Below are 23,010 nucleotides of genomic sequence, written 5' to 3'. Positions count from 1 at the left end.
TGGGGTGTGTGTGTGTGTGTGTGTGTGTGTGTGTGTGTGTGTGTGTGTGTGTGTGTGCGTGTGTGTGTGTGTGTGTGTCTTACGCTCCATGGCAGAGGCTCCGTCGAACCCCTAGGGTTCGATCGAACCCAAGTTAAGAACCACTGCTCTAGATTGTCCTCAGGTGTGATTATGAATGTAATTGGGTGTTCGTCTACATGTGCCCTGCAATTGGCTGGCAACCATTTCAGGGTGTAGCCCGCATGCTGTCCAAGGACAGCTGGGAGAGGCTCCAGCACGCCCGTGACCCTCGTGAGGTGAAGCGGATTAGAAAATGGATGCTTTCGATTCCATTCAAATTCAGTTAAACATCAACAACAATCCACAGAAACTGTTGTTCCTGCTACATTAATTCCTAGAAATACGAGTTCCTTTCGTTAAGCAAGAACTTCTGGTTTCTGGTAAAGTTGTTCCAAAATTCCCTTCAGTGAGCGTGACGACAGTCATGACGGCTCCACTGTGCTACGAGTGCTAAATAAAGTAGCAACACTGCCAAAGCTGGGCTTAGAAAAAAAAAAAGTTGGGAGAGGGGGAGCAGTGATGTGAGGGAAATATGACTTAATTTCAGTACAATTTTCTGCCAGGTTAGGATGCCTCCCTGATGAGTTTTTGTGTGTGTTCCATCATTCTGGGAGTTCTTATTTCAAGTACATACTCAAAATGTGTAAATAAATCTGAATAACTAGGGTTAGGGTTTTCGTTAAGATAGGTAGGGTTACTTATAATGCCTTATGAATATTTGTACGGGGAAAAAAACTGCTTGAATGAAGGGAAATGTTGTTTCACCAAAACTGCCGAGTAAAAAAATATAAAGTGCCAGATAAGGACATACATAGTTTGGCTTTATCTGAGATATGCAACTTTAATTTGATCTTATTTTTTGCAGTGCAGTATGCATGTGGACTTTCATGTGTTCAAGTGCATCATGTTTATGTTCTCCATTGTCTTCAGTCCATTGTGTGAGCGACGGCGGGTTACGCTGTACTGTCATCGGCTGAGTGTCACGCAAGGTATGTACACCTGCTGCTTTCAACTGCAGGTATTAACAAAGATAATTTATTTCCTCATGGGCGTGTATGTGCTGACAGGAAAAGGTGTACCGGCTTGGAGGCACACTCTTGACTTTCTTGTCTTCTGCCCTCCCTTCATTCGCAACATGGAATTCTGTCGGCTCTGCTTCGTGCTCCTCGCCTTGGTCACTGGTGAGTTCTGCGTCATTTTCTCTTTTCTTAGGTATATTGTATATTCAGAGACTGTGTGTTGTGTGTCAATGACATGGTGGTCATTACACATGAAGTGTCACAGCACTGTCCAACTTTGACTGAATGACAACTTGGACTTCAGATACAAAGTTGTCTTTTTTTGTCTTAGGAAAAAAAAAACTAAACTAAACTGAACTCACTTCAATTTTTCTTTTTTTTTATTTATGTTAGACATGAGACAACACAAGTGCAACCATAACACCTTAAAAGAGAAGTCAACATTTCAATGATATATTTTCAGGGCTAACTGATAATTTAGCATGTTACTCAGTATTAATGAATCTCACGAAGGTCGCGGGCTGGTTGGAGACAATCCCAGCCGTCTTTGAGCAGTAGGCGAGGGACACCCTGAACTGGTTTGCCAATCGCAAGGGTACACAAGAAACCATTTGCGCTCAGAATCATACCTAGGGGCCATTTAGAGTGTTCATTCAGCCCGCCATGCATGTTTTTGGAATGTGGGAGGAAACCGGAGTACCCAGAGAAAACCCACACAGGCTTAGCGTAAACATACAAACTCCACACAGGAAGGGAATTGAACCCTGCACCTCTGTGGCTCAATCACATTCGACTTGATGTTAATCATTATTAACATGTATGTGACAATCGTTCCTTAGATCAGGGATGGGCAACCTAATGATGAAGGGGGGCCACAATTTTTCATCAGTGCTACTAGGGGGGCCACATAGGACCACAGACTTCCTAACCAGATGTATGACAAAATGATCTTTTGAATATGGACAAAATATATGCGTGCATATATTTCTGTCTGATTGAAACAATTTGAATCATGCATTGAAAAAATTGGTGTGTTAAATTTACTCAATTTTATTTTGTCAAGTGGTCGCACGAGTTTAATAGATATGAAGTCCAAGACTTGTTTTTTTTCCCACAAAAATCAAGTCACTCAAAATTATATTATTGTATGTGAGTCATAATCCATTAAAAATCATTGGGCTACTGCTCATGCTGTAGTATAGGGCAATGCAAGACCGATTGCAAGTGCAACCAAGCCTTGTCTGTCATCTGGTGGTGAATGGTAATATTGCAACTGAAAACTATGCAGTAGAACTGTGCGATTCGTGACGGATAGGGACAGGGCCAGCACACAAATACGTTTTTATGAGGCCAAGAAAGACAAATTTTGTCTTTCTTGGCCTCATAAAAACGTGTTAACATCAACTTATATGCCAAATTTAAAAATAAGCCAATAATAGTCTTTAAAAATCATTATGGTGTAGTTGCGTCATTCAAACAAACCAGTTTGGGTTTCCATTACGTTTGAGTCACTTCCTGTCGCCTGCATGTCTTTTCATCTGTTTCTTTTTTTTTTTTTTTTTTTTTTTATCGCGGCTAATATTTTTGCCCCACCCGCATTCTTGACATTTTTATGATTTTCTGTCCTGCAGGTGGTGCTGGGCAGGCGGATGGTGAGCGAAATTTTCCATTCGACTGCTTTTTAAAACATGAAGCAAAAATGCTTAATCATCACTTGAGTGGGCGTGGGTTTGTCTAAGGTGTACCATACACAAATGTGTGTTTACATGTCCACATGAAGTCAGAGAATGCTAACGCAAACCTTGAATTGACATCCTCAAATTTATTTTATTCATGATACTGTAATTCAGAGCAGAAATTACTTCCAGGCACTACAGAGCCATACGCCTCACACCGGACCTCAAATAGCCTGAAGTTCAGTGTGGGTCGCACTTTACTGCATTCCGTGAATTAGAAATAGGAAGGCTCCTGTGATTAACAATATTGAATGTATTAGTAGTACTCAGTGTTGGACAAATTGCTCACTAATTGTTATGATTACAAGTTAATTTGGCAAAAGGTAATTGTAACTAAATTACTCCAGAATAAATGTAACGATTGCATAACTTTTTTGGAAAAACCTTCAAATATGCAATAGAATTTGGATCAAACATATTGATTGGACTTCTGACTACTAGTCCATATACTGTGGGTTCTATTTAAGTATTTTCTGAACTACCAAAGGTTTCCACCATGCTTTTAACTCACTGCAGTGTAACACAAAAGAAAACGTTCACGCAGCTCGCAAACAATTGGTACACACCCCCTGTTACTTCTGAGTTTTTTCACCAAAATCTTTCCCACGGCAGTGCTTTAAACTCTTTGTACTGTAAATTCAATCAATCAACCTGGGGTGAGTCAGTGATAGACGCTTTATGAGATTAAAGTTCCGAACAATGGAGGTGGACAAACACAAAAGGCCAGTTTTTAACTTGGCGGATCGAGTACTCTTGTGTCGCTGTGCTATGCATTGAGGCAACACCCACGTACCTACCTGAACTCCGGCCCTGATTAGCTGACCATGAAAGTGTACGCTACCATTATCAGACGGCAATTACTTATGTCTGTCACACCTCCACACTCACAGAAGTTGGGCAATTGGTAAAATCGCCTTATGTTTGCAGCTTCTGTCCTGTGACTGGCGTTGTGAGTCAGGTCTGATAATAGCTGTTCGCTTGTCACTCATTATCAGTGCATAATAATGGCAAATAGAAATTAAATGGACTACCCATTACTACATTGTTATTTCTAAACACCGTTATTCGCAGAACTGATACTAGTACAGTGGTACCTCTATTTACGAACGTCTCTTCATACGAAATTTTCAAGTTATGAAAGGCCTCAACAGGAAAATATTGCCTCTTGTTCCGAAAGAAATTTCAAGATACGAAAGGTAAAAAAAACACAGTATGGGTTGCTGCTCGCAGCTCCGAGTTTCCTGCCATTGGCTATTACCTAGCATCTTCTTGGCATCCCATTGGCTAAGAGGGACTGGGACAGGTATTTTTTTCTCTTCATTTGCCATAATTGGCTATTACAACAGTTGCAGTTGTCAACGGTCATGAAACCCAAGTTTATGCGTCAGCGCCAAACTGCGGGGGTGTGCCCGCTATGGATGTGTCCTCAAGCACACCATAGATATAGATGATTGACAACTTGTCAGTCACAGCAAAAATGTAATTGTGTTACTTGTGATAATGCTAATGCGAAATCTGAATGTGGTGTGTGTGTGTGTGTGTGTGTGTGTGTGTGTGTGTGTGTGTGTGTGTGTGTGTGTGTGTCTGACACAGTATGTGGCACAGTGTTGGTCAACTCCAGGATTGTGGGCGGTGATACGGCACCCGAGGGAGCCTGGCCCTGGCAGGCGAGCTTGCACAGGAATAACTTCCCCATATGCGGAGCATCGCTGATCAACAACCAATGGGTGCTGTGTGCCACTCACTGCTTGCTAAAGTGAGGCGCTCTCCACTTGGAAGTCCATTGAACCCCCCTTCCCGTCCTTTCCCCACGTGATTTAAACCCATTTAACTACATTTAAATGCATTTTATAAAGTCCAGGCCATTGTTTGACCATTTTTTTTGTTGTTGCTCTGATTGCTGTATGGTGGCAGTGAACTGAACTCACGACGAGCGGCAGTGAGCATTTCTTCAAAAATGAGACTACAGGCCTTTAATTGCCACTCACAAGTGAATTTTACTGTCAAATTAAACAAAACACAGAGACTTACGCATTTAGAATTGAACACAACCACGTCGAGTCAGCTGCCTTAATGCTAATGCTAACATATAAGGCCTCTATATTGGTACACAGCAGAAGTGTGCTCCAGCATAAAATCTGGTGCATCTTGAGTTTCGTACCAGTACAAGCCTTGTTTAGCATGTTTGGGAATTTGGCAGGCAGCTTTGTGTCATGCTTGGCGTTTCGGTGTACCCAGAATGCTTCCTTTGACACGCACCCAATGCATCTGACAATTTGGTAGCTGAAAGTAAACTAAACTTCACACCTGCGGGTACCAGGTCGGAGTCTTGGTCCAGGCTTTGGAGTCTAACTGTGCTAAACTGCGTGCATATGCGGAAATACCAACACATGTAGCCTGCTCCTTCACACAGGTAGACCTGGCTATGCGCTAGGGACGAATACAAAGTAGAGCCCGCATAGCATCAATGTGGTAGTGGTGATGAAGGTAGCATTGTGACATCTTCTCTGTCTCCATGTATAAACTCATGTGTCAGTATTATACTGCTCCCAGGTGGTCAGTGCAAACACACCAGAAGGAGCAGCATAGTGACCAGCGAAGTGAAGCAAAAAGTATCTCTGTGCCGACTGGTACGATGATGTCACTGAGTTGTGTGTTTGTTAACAGCACACCCACCTCCAGCCTGCTGATTTATCTGGGCCGCCAAACCCAGGAGGGCCCCAATGACAATGAGCAGGTGCGCGGTGTGGCGCAAATCATCCTCCACGAGGACTACGACGAGCGTACCAACGACAACGATATTGCCCTGATGCGGCTCTCCTCGCCTGTCGAGTTCACCACCTTTATTCGGCCCGTCTGCCTCGCCGCTCCAGGCAGTGACGTCCCAGCCGGAACCGAAGCCTGGGTCACCGGATGGGGCACGATAGACAGTGGTGGTACGTACATCTATTTAGCTTGCTCCATATGTTCTGTCCTGTATTCTTGACACATGACCCAATTCTTTACTCGATACCAGTAGTCGGCAACTCAGTTTGCATCCATGTTTGCAAACTCCCTTTGTTTGATGCTAGGACACCATGAGAGGTCAACAGCAAAGTAACGACAGAGGCACTGATATTCTCCTGACTGTCGAGATGGGCTTTATTGACAGACTTTTAAACAATTTGTGGCCATCTTTCGGGGGGGGGGGCAGCACGAGTGTAATGCAAGGCACAGGCTAACTGTGCCCATGAGTGGGGTTTTCTTTCTTTTGGAATTTTCCTAGACGTGCGCAGGTAGAAAGAGATATTTACGCCGTTGTAGGAGTGAACGCTAGCGTGAAATGTGATTGCTGCCTTTGACATTGTAGAAGCAGAAAAAGATATGGTGGAGTCAATTTTTAAAATGACTGCTTTCTTGCCTTGTCAGTCCCGCTTCCGTCGCCGCAGGCACTACAGGAAGTGACCGTTCCGGTGGTATCCAACAGCGACTGCAACGATGTTTACGGCATCATCACCAGCAACATGATCTGCGCTGGAACCGAAAATGGGGGCCGGGACTCATGTCAGGTGAACTTGCGTCACCATGTATAGAATATTTCAGCCTCACTTACAGTATTATTGGATGTTTTGTTCACTTCTTCTTGTGTTCATAATTACTTTTATTAAACAAACCAAAAAGTACAATCCCAAAGCTCTGCAATTTATTTTAATTTCAGACATCACCCTTGAAATAAATAGTTTACTGATTAGTTGATTCTGGGTGGCCAGGTGGTCCAGTGATTAGCGCTGAGGTCATGGGTTCGATCCCGGCTGCAGCCTTCCTGTGTGGAGTTTCCCTGGGCCTATGTGGGTTTTCTCCGGGTACTGTACTCCGGTTTCCTCCCACATTCCAAAAAAAATGCATGGCAGGCTGATTGAACAATCCAAATTGTCCCTAAGTGTGAGTGTGAGCGTGGATGGTTGTTTGTCTCTGTGTGCCCTGCTGAACCGGCTGGCAACCGGTTCAGGGTGTCCCCTGCCTACTGCCCGAAGACAGCTGGGATCGGCTCCAGCAACCCCCGCGCCCAGTGTGAGGATAAAGCGGAACAGAAAATGGATGGATTATTTGATTCTGAAAAAGTGCACAATACACGTTAAGACTCTTTGTAACTTTCACGAACAACCCAGGCAAAACTTGACACCATTTGATCGAGTACAGTACTGTACTTCCCCATTGACGAGGGCGCCATCTTGTGGCCTTATGGATCTCTACAGAAAGGGCACAATATTGTGAAATTAAGATTTCTCGTGAAAATCTGAGGATAGCTCAAACTTTCCCTATCATTTCTGACAGTTTTGATTGACTGTCTGTGTTCATCCAGAACACTTGAATCCATCCATCACTTAATAACTACATTTCACTTTCTCTGGATGTACTCAAGTGGCTTTCAATCTGGGATCGCGGGTCCTCCTCCCTCCTCGGGGTCTGCTACTTGTAACTGGAGCTTCATAGAATATTTGCAATTCATTATTATTATCTTGGAAATAGCTCAAACGTACTCTTAGACTTTGCAAAAATGTTGGCAATTGTGTCACTGTTTGCAGGGGGATTCAGGCGGTCCGATGGTGAGTAAAAACGCTACGAGGTGGGTCCAACTCGGCGTGGTGAGCTTTGGACAAGGATGCGCATTGCCCGACATCCCAGGAGTCTATGCCCGAGTGTCCCAATATCAGACGTGGATCACGGAACGCGTCACTGGCGACCAGCCGGGCTTCGTCGACTTTGTGCCTGGCACAACCACCACAGGGGGAGCTACGTTGGTGGTCCTTTCCGCACCTTTACTGCTCACTCTGCTGCCGACAATCTTCACCTCTCTGGTGCTCATGTGACGAGGACCATCAACGTCATGTCAACAGTGGGGGCTACAAACATTACATTAGAGGAAGCTAGCTACCGTAAACTCATTTGATTGAGTTGTCTAATGAAGAATTAATTTCTTTTTCTCTTTTTCTTTTTTTTGAAAGCTCTTAGGTTTTCTGTTATTTTTGATGAAGTGATCAGAAGCGAACAGTAAAATATGCTTCAATACTTAGCTTTTTATTGCACTTGGTGATTTTACATGACAAAAGGTTTGAAATGTAAGCAGTCACAAACCTCAGCATGACAACGTCCTTTTTTGTTTGCCACAGGTTCACCTCATGTAAAGTTTTGCATTGAATTTCATTTAGACGTGAAGTTGCCAATTTGAATGTTGAGCACTGTCATGAATGCTGCAATCTGGGGTCTGAAAGAAACTGTTCTCTTGCACTGTTGTGACATTTGAAGTTATGAATTCGTTTTTTATGATTACTCCGCAATGTCAAATAATGTTTGTATTTTTCTACTTGGGGTTGTTTCTCTTTAATTAAATTATGTTGATGTCAACATTAATTTTTGTTCTTATACTGTGGCCGAATAGTGAGAACGAATATTGTACGCAGCCCCGCAAAGTTTTTTCTTTTTCTTCCATGTCACCATTGGGGCTGCGTACTGCCGATGACTTCAAATCTCCACGACAGAATTTCGTGTTGGCGGATCGATCCACCTATCGATAATACAAATGTTGATATTGGTACTGCTCCATGCCAACGTTTTGAGAAGTTTTTTTAGCTCCTCTGAGGTATCCGGTTTCAACAAACAATGCCAAACATTGTCTTTTTCATCCATGAAATGATGAAAAATTATTTTTTAGAAGACAGCTTCCGTTCACACTTATAATCTTAATTCGATGTCATATGCCGCGAAGCAGAGTCTGTGCCAGCACATTAAAAAAAAAAATCAATACCTGTAATGTAATATTTAAAAAAATCTATTGTCATTACTGGTTTTATAGTGACATCTATTGGTAAAGTTTGTTCACAACACCTGATATCTGCTTTTGAGAACGGCATGCTCAATACTATTAAAACTACCTTTCGATTTTTTAAACCCCATTTTTATTGCATACTTTGACAGTTGGTCATAATAGTGAGACTTGGAGCGCTATAAGAGAAATGGCGGTGATACCCCAGTACAGTAGTACCACTGTGTTCAATAATTGGCTAATTTCAAATAGGCTGTATTTAAGTGAACACTTTCATTTTATTCAATGTTCCTTGATTCAATACAATTTTGCAATGTTTTTTTAAATACTGTTTTAATACTGCATGCACAGCGCTTTATGCAATAGCCATAATCCATCCATCCATCCACTTTCTGATAAGCTTATCCTCACCAGGGTCGCGGGGGCGAGCTGGAACCTATCCCGGCTATCTTCGGGCAGTAGGTGTGGTACACCCTGAATTGGTTGCCAGCTAATCAAAGGGCACGTAGACGAACAGCCATTCACGCTCACAATATATATAGGGTTGCATGTTTTTGGAATGTGGGAGGAAACTGGAATACCCAGAGGAAACCCACGAAGGCACGGGAGAATATGCAAACTCTACACAGGAAGGCCGGAGCTAGACTCAAACTATGCAGTGTGAGGCGGACGTGCTAAACAGTCGACCAGCCAACAATGGTTGCTCTCAAATTAAAGATGAGTTGAGTGATTGTCTGTAAATAATTTTAAAACATCATAATGTTATATCCTCAACTATGAATAAAGTGGCTAGCTGATTTTTCCGTTTAAAAAAAAAAATCAAATGTGTCCCCTGAAAACTAAAGTTTACCATCACAGCTTTCTGGTAACCTTTTTGGTTTGCGTTTGTGCTCTCAATTTTGAGCTTTCTTGGCCACCGTAGCGCGAGGCAAAAAAGCAGACAGGTCGCTTCTGGGATGGGAGCAGCGGCGATCTGGACTCAGGGGAGAACATTTCAGCTGCTTGGTGGAGGCGAGCAGCACGCGCGGTTCTGATTGTTTGGAAATGGACCACCGGTAACAGCCAACACACATGATCCGGAACCATTTAGCCTCCCATTCATCCGGACATTGACTTTTTCCTCCCCATTGGATTTTTCTCCCCCTCAATTATTTTTTTAATAGCATTCTGCTGGTTTTTGTTTCTTTAGAGAGCCTTTTTGCCGGGCGAAAGGTTTGGCGCTGCCCTGTCTTGGAGCCATGGGCTGCACGGTGAGTGCCGAGGACAAGGCGGCCGCGGAGAGGTCCAAAATGATCGACAAGAACCTCCGAGAAGACGGAGAGAAGGCGGCCAGAGAAGTCAAGCTGCTGCTTTTAGGCAAGCCTCGGTTTTCTGATCCTACAATTAGGTACAATGTATCCCGATGATCATTTGGCAGGCAACGCAACACTTACTGGTCACGACATTAGGTACACATGTTCACTTTAATGACGATGTCATTTTTATAAATGTGTCCTTGCAACGGTAATGATGCTCGGTTTTGATTGACAGTGTCAGTCTTACTCATTTTGCGCCCACATGATACTCTCATACTGACTGATGGCTCTAATCATTTGCTCCTCCTCGATTGCTCGATCAAGGGGATGGGCAAATATTTAGATAATAAAACCAAATAGAATTAAGCATGGGCGTCATTAGGCCTATTTTAGGGAGGCTTCAGCCTCCCTAAAAATGTCTTTAGCCCCCCTAAATAATTTCATTGCATTATTTAAAAAAAAGTATTATTTATTTTTCCTGTACTTTTGCTAATATATTGCATCAAATTCAACGTAATGTGGCCATTTTAAATTATATTTCGATACCCTGCCATTATTGTAATATTAAATCTCCCAGGTTTCCTGAACGCAACAGGTGTTGCGTTTGCATTTGACGTGTCTGTCACCATCGCCACATCAAATGCTAACGCAACAACTGACAGTTCATTGCCGAAAGTCAGGTTGACTGCACTGTAACAAGTGTTCACTTTTGGATAAATTAAGGTGGTGCTTAATAAAAATTAAGCAACATTTTATTATTAAATACATAAATAATCATTACACCAACTCTTTGAGGCAACACCTATTGAGATTTTGGCCTATATAAAATAAATAAATAAATATAAAATAAATAAATGTATTTATTTGATCGGAATCAGGCTAAAGACGCACAGAGAGTGAGCCGGGGGGGGGAGCTCTGCTGGACAGGGGAGTCTATCAGATCTCAAGGCTAATTTTACTTGCAAGGCTGTTCCCAAAATGCAATCGGAGCTTACAGTAAGTATTGAGCAGCAAACTTGTGTTTTTCCAAAGTGATGAAGCTTTTGCATCTCATTGTACTAACTTAAATTGCAACATCTCAAAATACATCGTCTTCTGGCAGCTAAGCATATATTAATACATTTTGGTAGAGAGGAATATAGGACTACTGTCATATAGGTTATGTTATCGGGCATCCTTCTAATTCCCTTGAACAACCAAGATTGAACTTTTGAACACTTTATAATTTCTATTATCTAGTCCAGTTAAAGTCCAGGGGAGGAAGCCCCATCATAGTAAAGAGGATACTAATGTGATGTGTGTAGTTCTTCATAGCCTCTTCATTTTGCTCTCAAAGTGCACGGAATTGATGGATTTTTAACAGAATGTAGAAAAAATTTCTCCCAGGGGGGGCATGCCCCCGGACCCCCCTACAGGGGCTGTGTTCCCCTTGGGGCTAAGCCCCCCTTGTTCTTCAAACCTAGTGACGCCCCTGGAATTAAGCGTGCATGTAAAAAGGATCATTTTTTTTCTTTTAATGAAAAAGAATGACTCTTATTTCATAATGTTACGATTCCTAATTATATTGATTATAAATCACAAACCAATGAATTAATAAAATATATAAAATGTGGTATAGTCAAACGTAATTTTTAATTCGACTTAAATAAAGTTTGATACATTTTTAGTTTTATTTCCAGTAAATCATTTCAACAATTATTTCATGAGGTCATGAAATCAAAACATAAATTCAAATGAATATATAAATAAATGCATTTTTATTCAACAATTTATGTGAAAAACCGTCAAAATGATCGAATTACATAATTGAATATCAATAAAATCAAATCAATTGCTCTCATTTGTTAAATGTATTATTTGTAATGCTTCAATAAAATTGATGAAATTATGATAATTGTGCATGTAGTTTTTATTTTCCTAAAATATTTTCATTACTGTGTGCAGTAAATAAATGAAGCAATTACTCAGTAAGATAAATGAATGAAATATGCACATGAAAATGAATGAGTACATATTCAGTAACCAATATTGGGGAGAAAAATGTTGATTAAAATGAATAAATGCAACAAACTTACACGACTCATTGAAGTAAATGATCCGTGGGCCTAAATAAAGGAAGGCACGGGCCATATGTAGTCCTTGGACCATACTTAACCCATCTCTGCTCTATTACGTAATCAACATATTAAAAACATCTCGATGTAAGCAGTTTATTTGCACATTTCTGCAGAATACAATCACATCGTTATCACACTAGACAGACATCAAAACTGGCTTGTATCTTCAAATGTTCTTTTGAACCAATTACACTTGACTTAGCTTTGTAACACACCTACCTGTTTATTTTTGGCTCTGGAAAAGGTAAAACTTAACAATAATGAGCCCTATGCTCTAGATGAGTGCAAATTGCATTCACCTCACTCCTCGTTGATCTTATCTTATCTTGTACAGCTCCTCGTGTGCAAAAGTGTGTATACGTGCGTTGCTGAGTGGGAGGATGCTTGGTTTTGCGAGAGTGTTGGAGGACGTGTGTCATCTTGCTGTGACAAGCTGTTAACGCAAGCCAGGATGGAGAGCTGCAGGATGGCTAGTCAGCTGACAAGTCAATAAGAGAGGCCAGCAAGTGTGCGTGTGTGTGTGTGTGTGTGTGTGTGTGTGTGTGTGTGTGTGTGTGTGTGTGTGTGTGTGTGTGTGTGTGTGTGTGGGTGTGTGTGTGTGTGTGTGTGTGTGTGTGTGTGTGTGTGTGTGTGTGTGTGTGTGTGTGTGTGTGTGTGTGTGTGTGTGTGTGTGTGTGTGTGTCCTATACCAGGCCCACACCAGCATGTCTGTGTATGAAATCTTAAATAAGCACCACGAACATATTGTGCTAGGTGGACAATTTCAGAACTGATCTGAATGTGGAGAAGCGGACTGTAAACTATGTAAAATGTTGCCAGACGTTGCTTGCCAGAATGGAGAGACTGTTGTCCCTTTTCCTTCTGTAAAAGCAGCACTGGCGTTGAATGATTGGACGAGGGCGTTGAAGACCCCGTAAAGTGAAATCACAGTTTTGTTTCTAAATGCATTATACATGTTTGAAGATAATTTCTGAAAACATTTGCAAAAACTGAGAGCTATGTTGCATTCAACTGTGGAGATTTAGGGCACTAGTTTCATGCCCATCCCAAGTCTAGCGCAAATTGGAGTCTAACTGTGTGCGTGGGTGGAATTTTCTTTCTTTCAGTATTTTTATAGACTGGCACAGTTAGAAATGGGTGTTTGCGCCATTGTGGGAGTGAACACAGCCAACTTGATTCCCGGCCAATACTCTTGCGGATGTCGTGTGACTGATCCCCTTGTGCATTTGTTTACGTCGTCATGCTGGCAGGATACTAGTGATATTGGCAGGCGAAGGATATACAATGGAGAGCAGTGGTCATTTTTTAAAATTTCATTTATCTATTTATTTATTTATTTATTTTGATAGAAGTTTTTCCTCCCTGTGTGATGGTTCAAGAATGCTTAATGACCGCCCAAAAACATCTCTGTACAATGAATAAATACACGATTCAACAAAGTCTTACTGCATTTCTCAACCACGGTCTCATAAAGGATACACTCTACTGAGAGCGTTGTCCTAAATCTTCCCCTTTGTGAAGAATTCCTTGATATTGTATGATTTGCCTTCTCAGTGTATGAATAGACAGATGGGTTGCACATTCTAGCCAAGAAAGGGGCCTCGGCAAAAGTTCCAAATCATGTAGCATCCGTGTAGCTTTAGGGAAGGGTCAAGCCAATCTGTCTGCACGTTCGTGTTTGACAAGCCACCTTGCTTGAAGGATGTTTTGCTACTTTCCTGATCTTTAATTATTTGAAGTGAATTGAGGCCAGAACCTACTTGGAGTATGTTCATTCATCAAGGACTACAATCACAATTTGTTAAACTGTAAAGAAAATATCCAAGGGTAACCTTTTCTTTTTTTTTTCTCAACAGCCAAACATCCACTGACGCTTATGTGTAAATCCCACCCTGGGCGCATGTAGATAATAATAGGTTTTCACCGACATGACTCACTTCTCAAGGGGAGACTGTCTGTCCACAAACGATAATAACTACCCACAAACTGACACGCTAAACACTTAGGCATGTCTCTCATCAATATGACTAATTCTTTCTAGAAACATTCTTTGTTCTGTACTTAGGCAAGGTGAACAGATTACATCTTCGACTCGGATGTTGACTTTTTGTTTTCTGACATTGACGTTGTCTCCGCTGGAGTACACACTCGGGCAGTTTTGATTTGATGCACTCAGGCTAAAATGTGACCTGTGCCAAAAGATTTACCGAAGCAATGTTTTACATTGACATGTTTTAATAATATCAGTAAATCCCCTTTTGTCCCTGCCAGCATTGATAAAATGCAGGCAAATCTCCAGCAGTATCGCGACACACTACAAAGCAATCCTACCAGGATTTTTAATCGAGTATTTGGCATGTTTCATTTTTTATATTCTTCATTATCTAGCGTCACGGTTGATAGTTATGTTGTTGAGGCAACAGAAGAGATGCTGGAGCAGAACAGATAAACGGGTTGGCAGTGGAGAAAAATATCTTCAGTCGAAGAGAACAAAAGAACGCGTCATTGAAATTGCGTCATGTGGCTCTGCTCTGCTAATTCCACTTGATGCGTTTTTCATGGGTATGGCGGGTACGACAGGCTCCGTTGAACAAAGTCAATATATACATTTAAACCGCTATTGTTCACTCATTTGTTGAAATGATTCATCATCGCTACTTTATCGTAGTATATTGTAGCACAAGAGTGTCAGACTCATTCTTGTCGCGGGCCACATTGTTGTTACTGTTTCCCTTGGAGGGCCGTTATGACATGAAACCAAAAAAGAAAATGCTTACAATAACTCTCCTACTTATTATATAGGAGAGTTTGAAATTTTGGTACAGATTTTAGCAAGCATCATCGAAGTTGACGTGTTTGATTTGCTTTCACGGGCCACATAAAATGATGTGGCGGGCCAGATCTGGCCCCCGGGCCTTTAATTTGACACCTGTGTTGGAGCATATAAGTAGCTAGAAACCCCCCCCAACACACTATGTTACTGCGCCTTAGCTCTGGACGCTGTTGTTTAACAGAGTGCTGCAGTCCACTTGGCTGCAGTGGGATATTTTTTTTTTAACTGTCCTCAGCCTTATTTCAAATAAAATTACAACGGCCACTTGCAAAATTAAATCTAGGAGCCCGTCACTTTCCTTTGTAGTTGTTATCACGTGTTGGGCTCACTGATGTTGGGTTTTTGGAGTTTCTTGCTCAAGTATTTTGAAATAAATAGTTGGGTGGTTGACTGGTTAGCACGTCGACCTCACAGTGCAGAAGTGCAGGGTTCAGTTCTGGGCTGTGGCCTTCCTGTGTGGAGTTTGCATGTTCTCCCTGGGCCTGTGTGGGTTTTCTTCGGGTACTCCGGTTTCCTCCCACATTCCCAAAAACATGCGTGGCAGGTTGATGGAACAATCGAAATTGTCCCTTGTTGTGAGTGTGAGCATGGATGGTTGTTTGTCTCTGTGGGCCCTGCGATTGGCTGGCAACCAGTTCAGGGTGTACCCCACCGATTGCGATAGGCTGCAGCATGCCCGCGGCCCTCGTGAGGACAAGCGGATGAGAAAATGGACGAATGGATGGATATCTGAGTGTGATTTGAGGTTCGCTGGTTAAGTTGGGACGACTGCGAGGAGGAAGAAGAACTGTGTGCTGCGCGGACAGTTCTACTAGTTGACCAGAAGAAATGTCAACACTTCTACTAATTGACTAGTAGGTTGACTTTATTTTCTTCCTCCTGTCTCCTGTGAAGACGACACTTTATCCGAATGGCTTGCGTCACAATCGTGTTGGACTTCCACCAATGTTACCGGCTTTTTCCCTTAACGACACACCGATCCACAATGGGTTTGTGTCAGTGCCTTCAGGTACCACCTGGAGACCACTCGATTCAAACGTCAAGGGCAAAACAATGACGCTGCAATGCAGAAAACTGGGAAGTCCGAAATGTTCTTGAAAGGTCACTCTAAGTTGAGCTAAAGCATATGATGGACAAATGCAAATATCTACAGATAGGCTTTGAGTAGCATCAACAACCATCAAAGCCATAGTCAAAGCATATTTCAATAGATGCTCTGATTGTTTTCAACGCCTCGCTCGTCTCAGGTGCAGCACCAGACCAGGTGAAGTACCGATCAGAAACAAACTGGCAAAACATGAAAATTGCATTGCAACTTCAGAGTCAATGAAGTCCCGAGGCCTTCATGTGATCCACCGTTACTTCTAAACGCTTCCTCCTCAGGGTTCTGCCTAATTGGATCCTTCCCCATTTTTCATTTTCCAGTCACACTCCCATTATCGGCGGCATTCATAATTCAGGATGCAGTCTAATATCACCTTATTTTCCCGCTCGGTCTTTTACATCACACTTCTCTTGTCTTCGATGAAGAGCGCATGAGTGGCAAAGTCTTTTTTCAGGACGAGTATTCATCAAGATGCTCCCACTTTTGACTCCAATCTATCTGCGTAATTGCACTTGACTCCAAAGTCAGCTGTTGGAAGAGGCACTTGATGAAGTTTGTTTCTATTGACTTACCAAAAAAAAAAAAAAAAAGCACTTTTCAGCTTGATGGCGGATTGTGATGAAATGCAAAAATGAGCGTGCCAGATACTTCGAAATCCGTTTTATTAGGAAGATTAAAAATAGGGCAACGTAAATGGAACGCTATCTGTTGTTATGAAGCAAGAATTTTCATCAGCTGACCCGGAGCAAGACCAAAATACAGTATAAAAAATAATTGGACAGGCATATATATATATATATATATATATAATATCAATATTCATTACAAAGGCGTGTTTAGACTAATGGAAGTGCGCAGAACATATTAGCGTCAAGACAATTTGGGGAGTTGACCTCCCCTTTAATGAGTTGGCCTAATAGCAGCCCAACTGCAACCCCACAGCCTGTTTCTTTTATGTGGTTGCCATGGTTACCCTCGCTTCATCCATCCGGTTTTCCACTGCTCATTTTGAAAAATAATAATCAAGAGGAAAAAAAACAGCAGGCAAACAAAATACTTGCTGATTAAGCTGATTGGGATCATGTTTTTTTCATCCCATTCAAGTTGTTGAGTCGGACATTTCCAAGAGCTGCTTTGCATACCGTTAATCATCGCTACAGAAAACCATATCCATGGGATATTTTACAGCTCATTGGATTAGCTGAAATCTTCTCATTGCATTTGTTGAACCGAAATTAAAGGGCATTGTTCTGCTTCAATGCATTCACGGGTAAAATGTTAATAAAATCCACTACAAGAGCTCCACGAATGATTATTCGTTTTGACAGGGTAAACAATATTTGTACTGCAGTGGTTTGGCATTTTAGTATGATTTTCTACATGAAAGCAGATTACTTCTAATGGATGAGAGTGAGGGGCGGCCAGGTGGTCGACTGGTTCGCCCGTCGGGCTCACGGTGCAGAGATGCACGGTGCGATTCCGGCTCCGACCTCTTTGTGTGGAGTTTGCATGTTCTCCCCGTGCCTGCGTGGGTTTTTTCTGGGTATTCGCGCTTCCTCCCACATTCCAAAAACACGTGTGGCAGGCTGATTGAACACTCTCAATTGTCCCAAGGTGTGAGTGTGAGCATGGGTGGTTGTTCTGCGTGCCCTGCAATTGGCTGGCAACCGGTTGAGGCTTGCCCGAAGACGGCTGGAATAGGCTGCAGCACGCCCCGCGACCCTTGTGAGGATAAAGCGGATCGGAAAGTGGATGGATGGATGAGAGTGGATTTGAAGGTGTCCCTAATAAAGTGTCCAGTTTGTTTCATGATCGTGTTTGCTCACCCTAAGATTCATTTTGAAACAACAATTGTGTCTCAGTGCAGTGTTTTCACCGTTGTCAGTGTTAAATAAACCCGATTTTTGGAAGTCAACAGCGTTGCGGCGGGAAGAGATAAAGAAAGGCATTTACAAGGGTGACAGTCAATCCACAGCCACACTTGAGGGTATTCCGGTGTCTGCAAGTCTCGACAAATCTTTCAACTGAGAAAAAAAGAAAATCATTTTCTACCTCGGTACTTCTTTCACCGATTCGGCAGAGAGTCGGGAAAGCTGTTAATAACAAATGAGGTCACACCTTCATATAGCAACAATTAAAGACGCTCCACAAGTGCAAATGGTGCAACAGCCTCGTTTGTCTCCCTAAAGATGAGGCATCAGGTCAGCAGTAATGAAACATCAATTCTTCGTGCTTGGAAAGGCAGTGAGCTTGCGTGGCCTAAAAAAAAATGTATTTGGTTTGATCTGCGGGAAAAGAATCGTATCCAATTTTTGAACCCAAGCTCAGAGGCACACTTCACCGTTTAATGCATCCGACCAGCTGAAAGATTAAAGCGGCGTCGCTGTCAGATGGGATGCCGTGCTACGTCGCTCACATTGTAATGGCCTTTTTTCTTTTTTTGGGGGAAATTTTGTGCCCTGTACAAACCTTTTAGGCACCGTTTTACACTGTTACAGGGAAAAAAAATGGAATCATATCCAACACTAGAGTTGCAGGCAAGAATTACACTGAAGATGTTTTTTTTTTTGTTTCCATTTTTCATGACCTGAGTTCAAAGATCTCAAGCTTCCTTTGTACACAGAAGACTTATTTCTTTCAAATATTGTTCACAAATCCATCTAAATACTTTGTTGATGTGTGTGTGTGTGTGTGTGTGTGTGTGTGTGTGTGTGTGTGTGTGTGTGTGTGTGTGTGTGAGAGAGAGAGAGAGAGAGAGAGAGGGCATCAGTTTGGATCCTTGAGCCACTGTACTTCCAAGCAGACCTGCGCTACAGTACAACTTCTTTTCCTTTGTGCTGCATCAGTTTTTCAGCCTTCTTGAAGAGCTCGTCAGGTTTTGCCATCGATTAACAATACTGTACACATTCTCTTGATTAGCGTGATTCATTGGGACTGTCGCAAGGGAAAGTGCGTATTGATTTCCATCATAGACGAATAGTGCACGCTTGGCGACTCCTGACGCGTCGCATGACGCACAACACAATTGGGCTGTCCGATGTGAGTCATTTGAGGAGCATGTCACGGGTGTCTCATTGTATCTGTAGCAAAGGAGAATGTGAGGCTTTGGATCGATTTGACGGCGGCATGTGTCACATGATGCTCTTGCACCTGTTAGACCGTCTCGCGTTGTTGTTGTTATTTATTTTTTATGTGCAACAATAATGCAATGCCATACTTGACTTGCGTGCGCCATTTGATTTCAAGAGGATGAGATGGATGTGGTAACTCTTAATCCTTTTTTTTTTTTTTTTTTTAATATCATACATACATACATACATATAAATAAATAAATATATATATATCGGGGTTGGCTCCGAGTTCTTTCATCAGACTGTATCTTCTCTGTTGAACCGTTTAATGCAGGGGCGTCAAACTCATTTTTGCCGCGGGCCACATTTTAGTTACCGTTTCACTAGGAGTGCCGTTTATGACTAAAACCGAATAAAGAAGTCAAGAAAAACTGTTGATTCAGCTATTTTTTTAAGTTGCTATCATGAGGGGTTTGGTAACAAGAAAATGCTTAGAGTATCTCTCTTATTTGTTACATATGAGGAATTGATAATTTTGGTCGATATTTTAGAAAGGATGATGGAAGTTGACATGTTTGATCTGCTTTCGCGGGCCACGTCAAATGATGTGGCGGGCCAGATCTGGCTCCCGGGCCTTGAGTTTGACACCTGAGGTTTAATGGATGCCAGGAAGATGGAGAGAAAGCCGTGGAGCCCTTTTCCGCCAGATGCGGAAAGAAGGTCTTATCTGTCCGAAATGGTTCCTACTCTTATACTGTCTCTGCCGCCTCTCACTGGGGTCTTTCAATCTTTCAATGATTTTTTTTTTTCGAGCACACAATAGGATCACCCTGAGTGCTTATCTACCTTCATTCGCACAATGAGAAGACTTATCTATATCCGGTTGTATTTATTTACTACAATGCGAGGCGGTGACAGGAACCTCTCTTGCTCAGCAGAGAGAGATCCTCCAGTCACTCAATTGAAATGCCAGCCATGGCTTGATGAACAGCCCCGAAGAGACCACTTGCCACCTCTTGCAGTATGCCTCACTTTGATCCAGCAACACCGACATCTTCCAAATGACAAGGATTAGACAAAGAGCGTCGTTTTATGTCTCATGTCTGAAGTTGCCAGTGGTGAGTCATTGCCTTGCTTGGTGAGATGAAGCAGTCAAGAGCAGTGCCGGTGACACCCACCCCACTGGCCACAGGCATGCATTAGAAATCAGATTAGCCGTGCAGAAAGACGCGCCACGGTCCATATGTATTCACAGGAAACTGACCGTGACGTTACTGTACCGTACGGTCATGAAACACTATTACCTCCGGTATATGCTGCAGTCTGTACCGCTCGGTGCGAAGCCGCAGGGATCAGTGATTGATTATAAGGTTCGCGTATCGTATGCATGTCATGTTACAGCTGCTCAGGTTGCTGCTGTAATTATGTTCACCGGAGCCTTTTCGAAGATAGTCACCTGAATCTGTCAATTAGCAGCTCCATGCCTACGCTGCACAATGGCGCATATGCTCCAAAGAAGATCCAATTAATAGAGCTCACATTTGGGTTGAATATACTTTACATTGTCCATGCTGGCGGAAGCAGAAAAATGCATGTCATCAGTATTAGGAGATGGATGTATTGTTCTGTTATGTCTTGAGATACAGGACGTTATCAATACACTTCAGGTTTGAAAGGCATTGCCATCCAGTTTGATCTCTTTATGGGCCAATATTTCATGGCTTGGTAAGCGTGGTGTATCAGTGGTCAGCACATCTGCCTCACAGTTCTGAGGTTCTGGGTTCCAAACTGTGCCCTGGAAAACCTATGTGGAAACTGCATTATTATTATTTTTTTGGACATTTTGAGTGAGTTTTCTTCCACAATCCAAAAATATGCATGCTAGGTTCATTGAAGATTCCAAATTGCGGATGCATCAATGCCACCTTATTTTTCAGAATTCATCTATTCACATTGGAGTACTTGCCAAGCGTCTTGTAATTGTCATGAAAAATCCATCCATCTATTTTTTGGAGCACCTTATCCTCACGAGGGTCGCAGGCATGCGGGAGCAAATCCCACCTGTCTTCATGGTGGTAGGCGGGTACCACCTCAACTGCTCGTCAGCCAATCACAGGACACAAATAGACGAACAACCCTTCACATTCACAAATGGACAACACACCACATTTCACAAAAAAGAAATACGATTTTACAGAACTAATTGTTTCTTTTATAGACCCACAACTTAAAGATCGCAGTAAAAGCAACCCAGCATTTTTTTTGTTTTTTTTTTGGAGCAAACAACTTGCTTGCTTTGTTATGCTGACTAACATTGTTGCCATAAATGTCAATAATTTATATTTTCAAGTTGTCCCAACTTAAAGGACTGTTTTAGCCCCCCCCCCCTTTCCCTATTGTGTTTTTTACATTGTGGATCAATCTTTAATGCCTTCTCCACGTGGCGCCTCTAAAATGAAAGAGGAAATGTAGAAGAAGAAACTTGAACGGAACAGAATGATATTACTTAATCAATCCCACCAGTCACAATGCTGCATTAAAAAAAATGTTTTAGTTGTTACCGCAGTGGCTTTAAGATGCATATTGAGTTGTGGGGTGCAAATGAAGCATTCAAGTCACGTACATCCCATGTACAGCGAACGCTGTTGTGCAAACAGAACAAAGGGATTAAACATCGTGTACACTCAACGCAGTCTGCTTCCATGCAGAGAGCAGCAGTGGAAGCTCATCTTCTTCCTTGCACAACTGGTGACCTACTTTAACCACTCCAGACGCTATAACGTACTATAGCACCCTCAACCATGTACCACATTTTCTCCTTTTCTGCATATGTTGCCTGCTTGTGCCACCCACATGCATGGATTACGCAGTAAACATAATGTGGATCTTTGTTTTCACTGAAGCGGTAAAACAAATGCATCTCTCGCATAGACTCGGTCAAAGAAAAACACAAAGGGTTATACCCGACAACATCCCATACTGACTCATGTAAATATGCTCAATCCGTTGACAGGCAGGACAATACAGAAATGTTGGGTTTGATAGACAATATTGTGAACTGTACTATTCCTACTAGTACTGATATCAACGCTGTCTTTTTATGACGATGAATCATTTGCATTTCTATAGACAGGTCAGGGCTTCTTCAATCCAGTCATGCAGCAGAATGAGTCATGTCGTCCCTACGTTGGGCCCCACGTAATCATTGGTGTGCATTGTGATCATATGATCACAGCTATAATGGATCTTCACTCATCCCAAACAAACTCTGTCAGCGGGAGATTGGGCATTGATGACGAATATGAGCGCTTTTTTTTTTTTCTGAATGTACACATGTATGAATCCAGAAATATGGACGGAAAAGCGCTTGCTATTTATCACTATCCATCCAGCTGTCCATTTTCATTTCGGATTCTCCTGTTCAGCATCGCTGTGGGGGGGTTGGTGACTATTCCAGCTGACTTGAGGCAACAGGCAGACTACACCCTGGGGAGACCGCCTGTCAATCACGTGGTTGACAGGCGCACTGTACGGCAATTGATCCGATGCAGTCGGCTTTAGGTGTGATCAATACACGAGTAATGACGCTGTTAATCATCATGCATAGGAATCATCCGCATAGAGGAAAAAGCCTGTTTTGTATATGTTATATAATATGTATCGTAGTTTTGAAAAAAATATTTTTGTTTGTAAACATGAAAATTTGCACACTTTTAAGTAATTAACATAAACTTACTGCACATAAAAATATTCCAATTTCAATGAACATTTTGAAACCTGAGCAGAGAACCACTGAAACTATAATGCGAATGATTTTTGTGAAATGTTTCAGAGCAGGGCGGCCCAGTGGTCCAGTGGTTAGCACATCGACCTCAAAGTGCAGAGGTACTGGGTTCGATTCCAGCTCCGGCCTTCCTGTGTGGAGTTTGCATGTTCTCTCTGTGCCTGCGTGGGTTTTCTCCGGGTACTCC

General features: G+C 42.3%; 2 protein-coding genes across 3 annotated transcripts in view; both read left to right on the top strand.

Annotated features, from left to right (window-relative positions):
- The first annotated feature begins 1,090 nt into the window (after positions 1-1,090).
- Positions 1,091-8,206, top strand: LOC109522230 (serine protease 33-like). Its single transcript, XM_019880581.1, has 6 exons — positions 1,091-1,241; positions 2,711-2,731; positions 4,409-4,571; positions 5,483-5,751; positions 6,224-6,363; positions 7,381-8,206. The coding sequence occupies exons 1-6, from the start codon at positions 1,106-1,108 to the stop codon at positions 7,663-7,665; spliced, it is 1,014 nt and encodes a 337-aa protein (XP_019736140.1). The 5' UTR covers positions 1,091-1,105; the 3' UTR covers positions 7,666-8,206.
- Positions 8,207-9,504: 1,298 nt separating this feature from the next.
- Positions 9,505-23,010, top strand: part of LOC109522231 (guanine nucleotide-binding protein G(i) subunit alpha-2) — a 35,504-nt gene continuing 21,998 nt past the window's right edge. Inside the window, exons 1-2 of one of the 2 annotated variants that reach the window (XM_019880583.1) lie at positions 9,505-9,673; positions 9,808-9,974. In XM_019880583.1, the coding sequence (XP_019736142.1) occupies positions 9,663-9,673; positions 9,808-9,974 (178 nt within the window). In that variant the 5' untranslated portion in view covers positions 9,505-9,662. The remainder of the gene's footprint in view (positions 9,674-9,807; positions 9,975-23,010) is intronic. The other variant, XM_019880582.1, reaches the window with a different exon arrangement.

The sequence above is a fragment of the Hippocampus comes genome, unplaced genomic scaffold (assembly GCF_001891065.2).
Source record: "Hippocampus comes isolate QL1 unplaced genomic scaffold, H_comes_QL1_v1.1 scaffold68, whole genome shotgun sequence".
Lineage (NCBI taxonomy): Eukaryota > Metazoa > Chordata > Actinopteri > Syngnathiformes > Syngnathidae > Hippocampus > Hippocampus comes.
The sequence above is the reverse complement of the archived record's forward strand: the minus strand, read 5'-3'. Positions and strand labels throughout refer to the sequence as shown.

Excerpts from the sequence above, each read along its gene's own strand:
- LOC109522230 (XM_019880581.1), top strand. The coding sequence starts at position 1,106 with ATGGGCGTGTATGTGCTGACAGGAAAAGGTGTACCGGCTTGGAGGCAC. Across the intron at positions 5,752-6,223 it reads GGGCACGATAGACAGTGGTG|TCCCGCTTCCGTCGCCGCAG; the intron begins GTACGTACATCT and ends TTGCCTTGTCAG. Across the intron at positions 6,364-7,380 it reads GGGGCCGGGACTCATGTCAG|GGGGATTCAGGCGGTCCGAT; the intron begins GTGAACTTGCGT and ends CACTGTTTGCAG.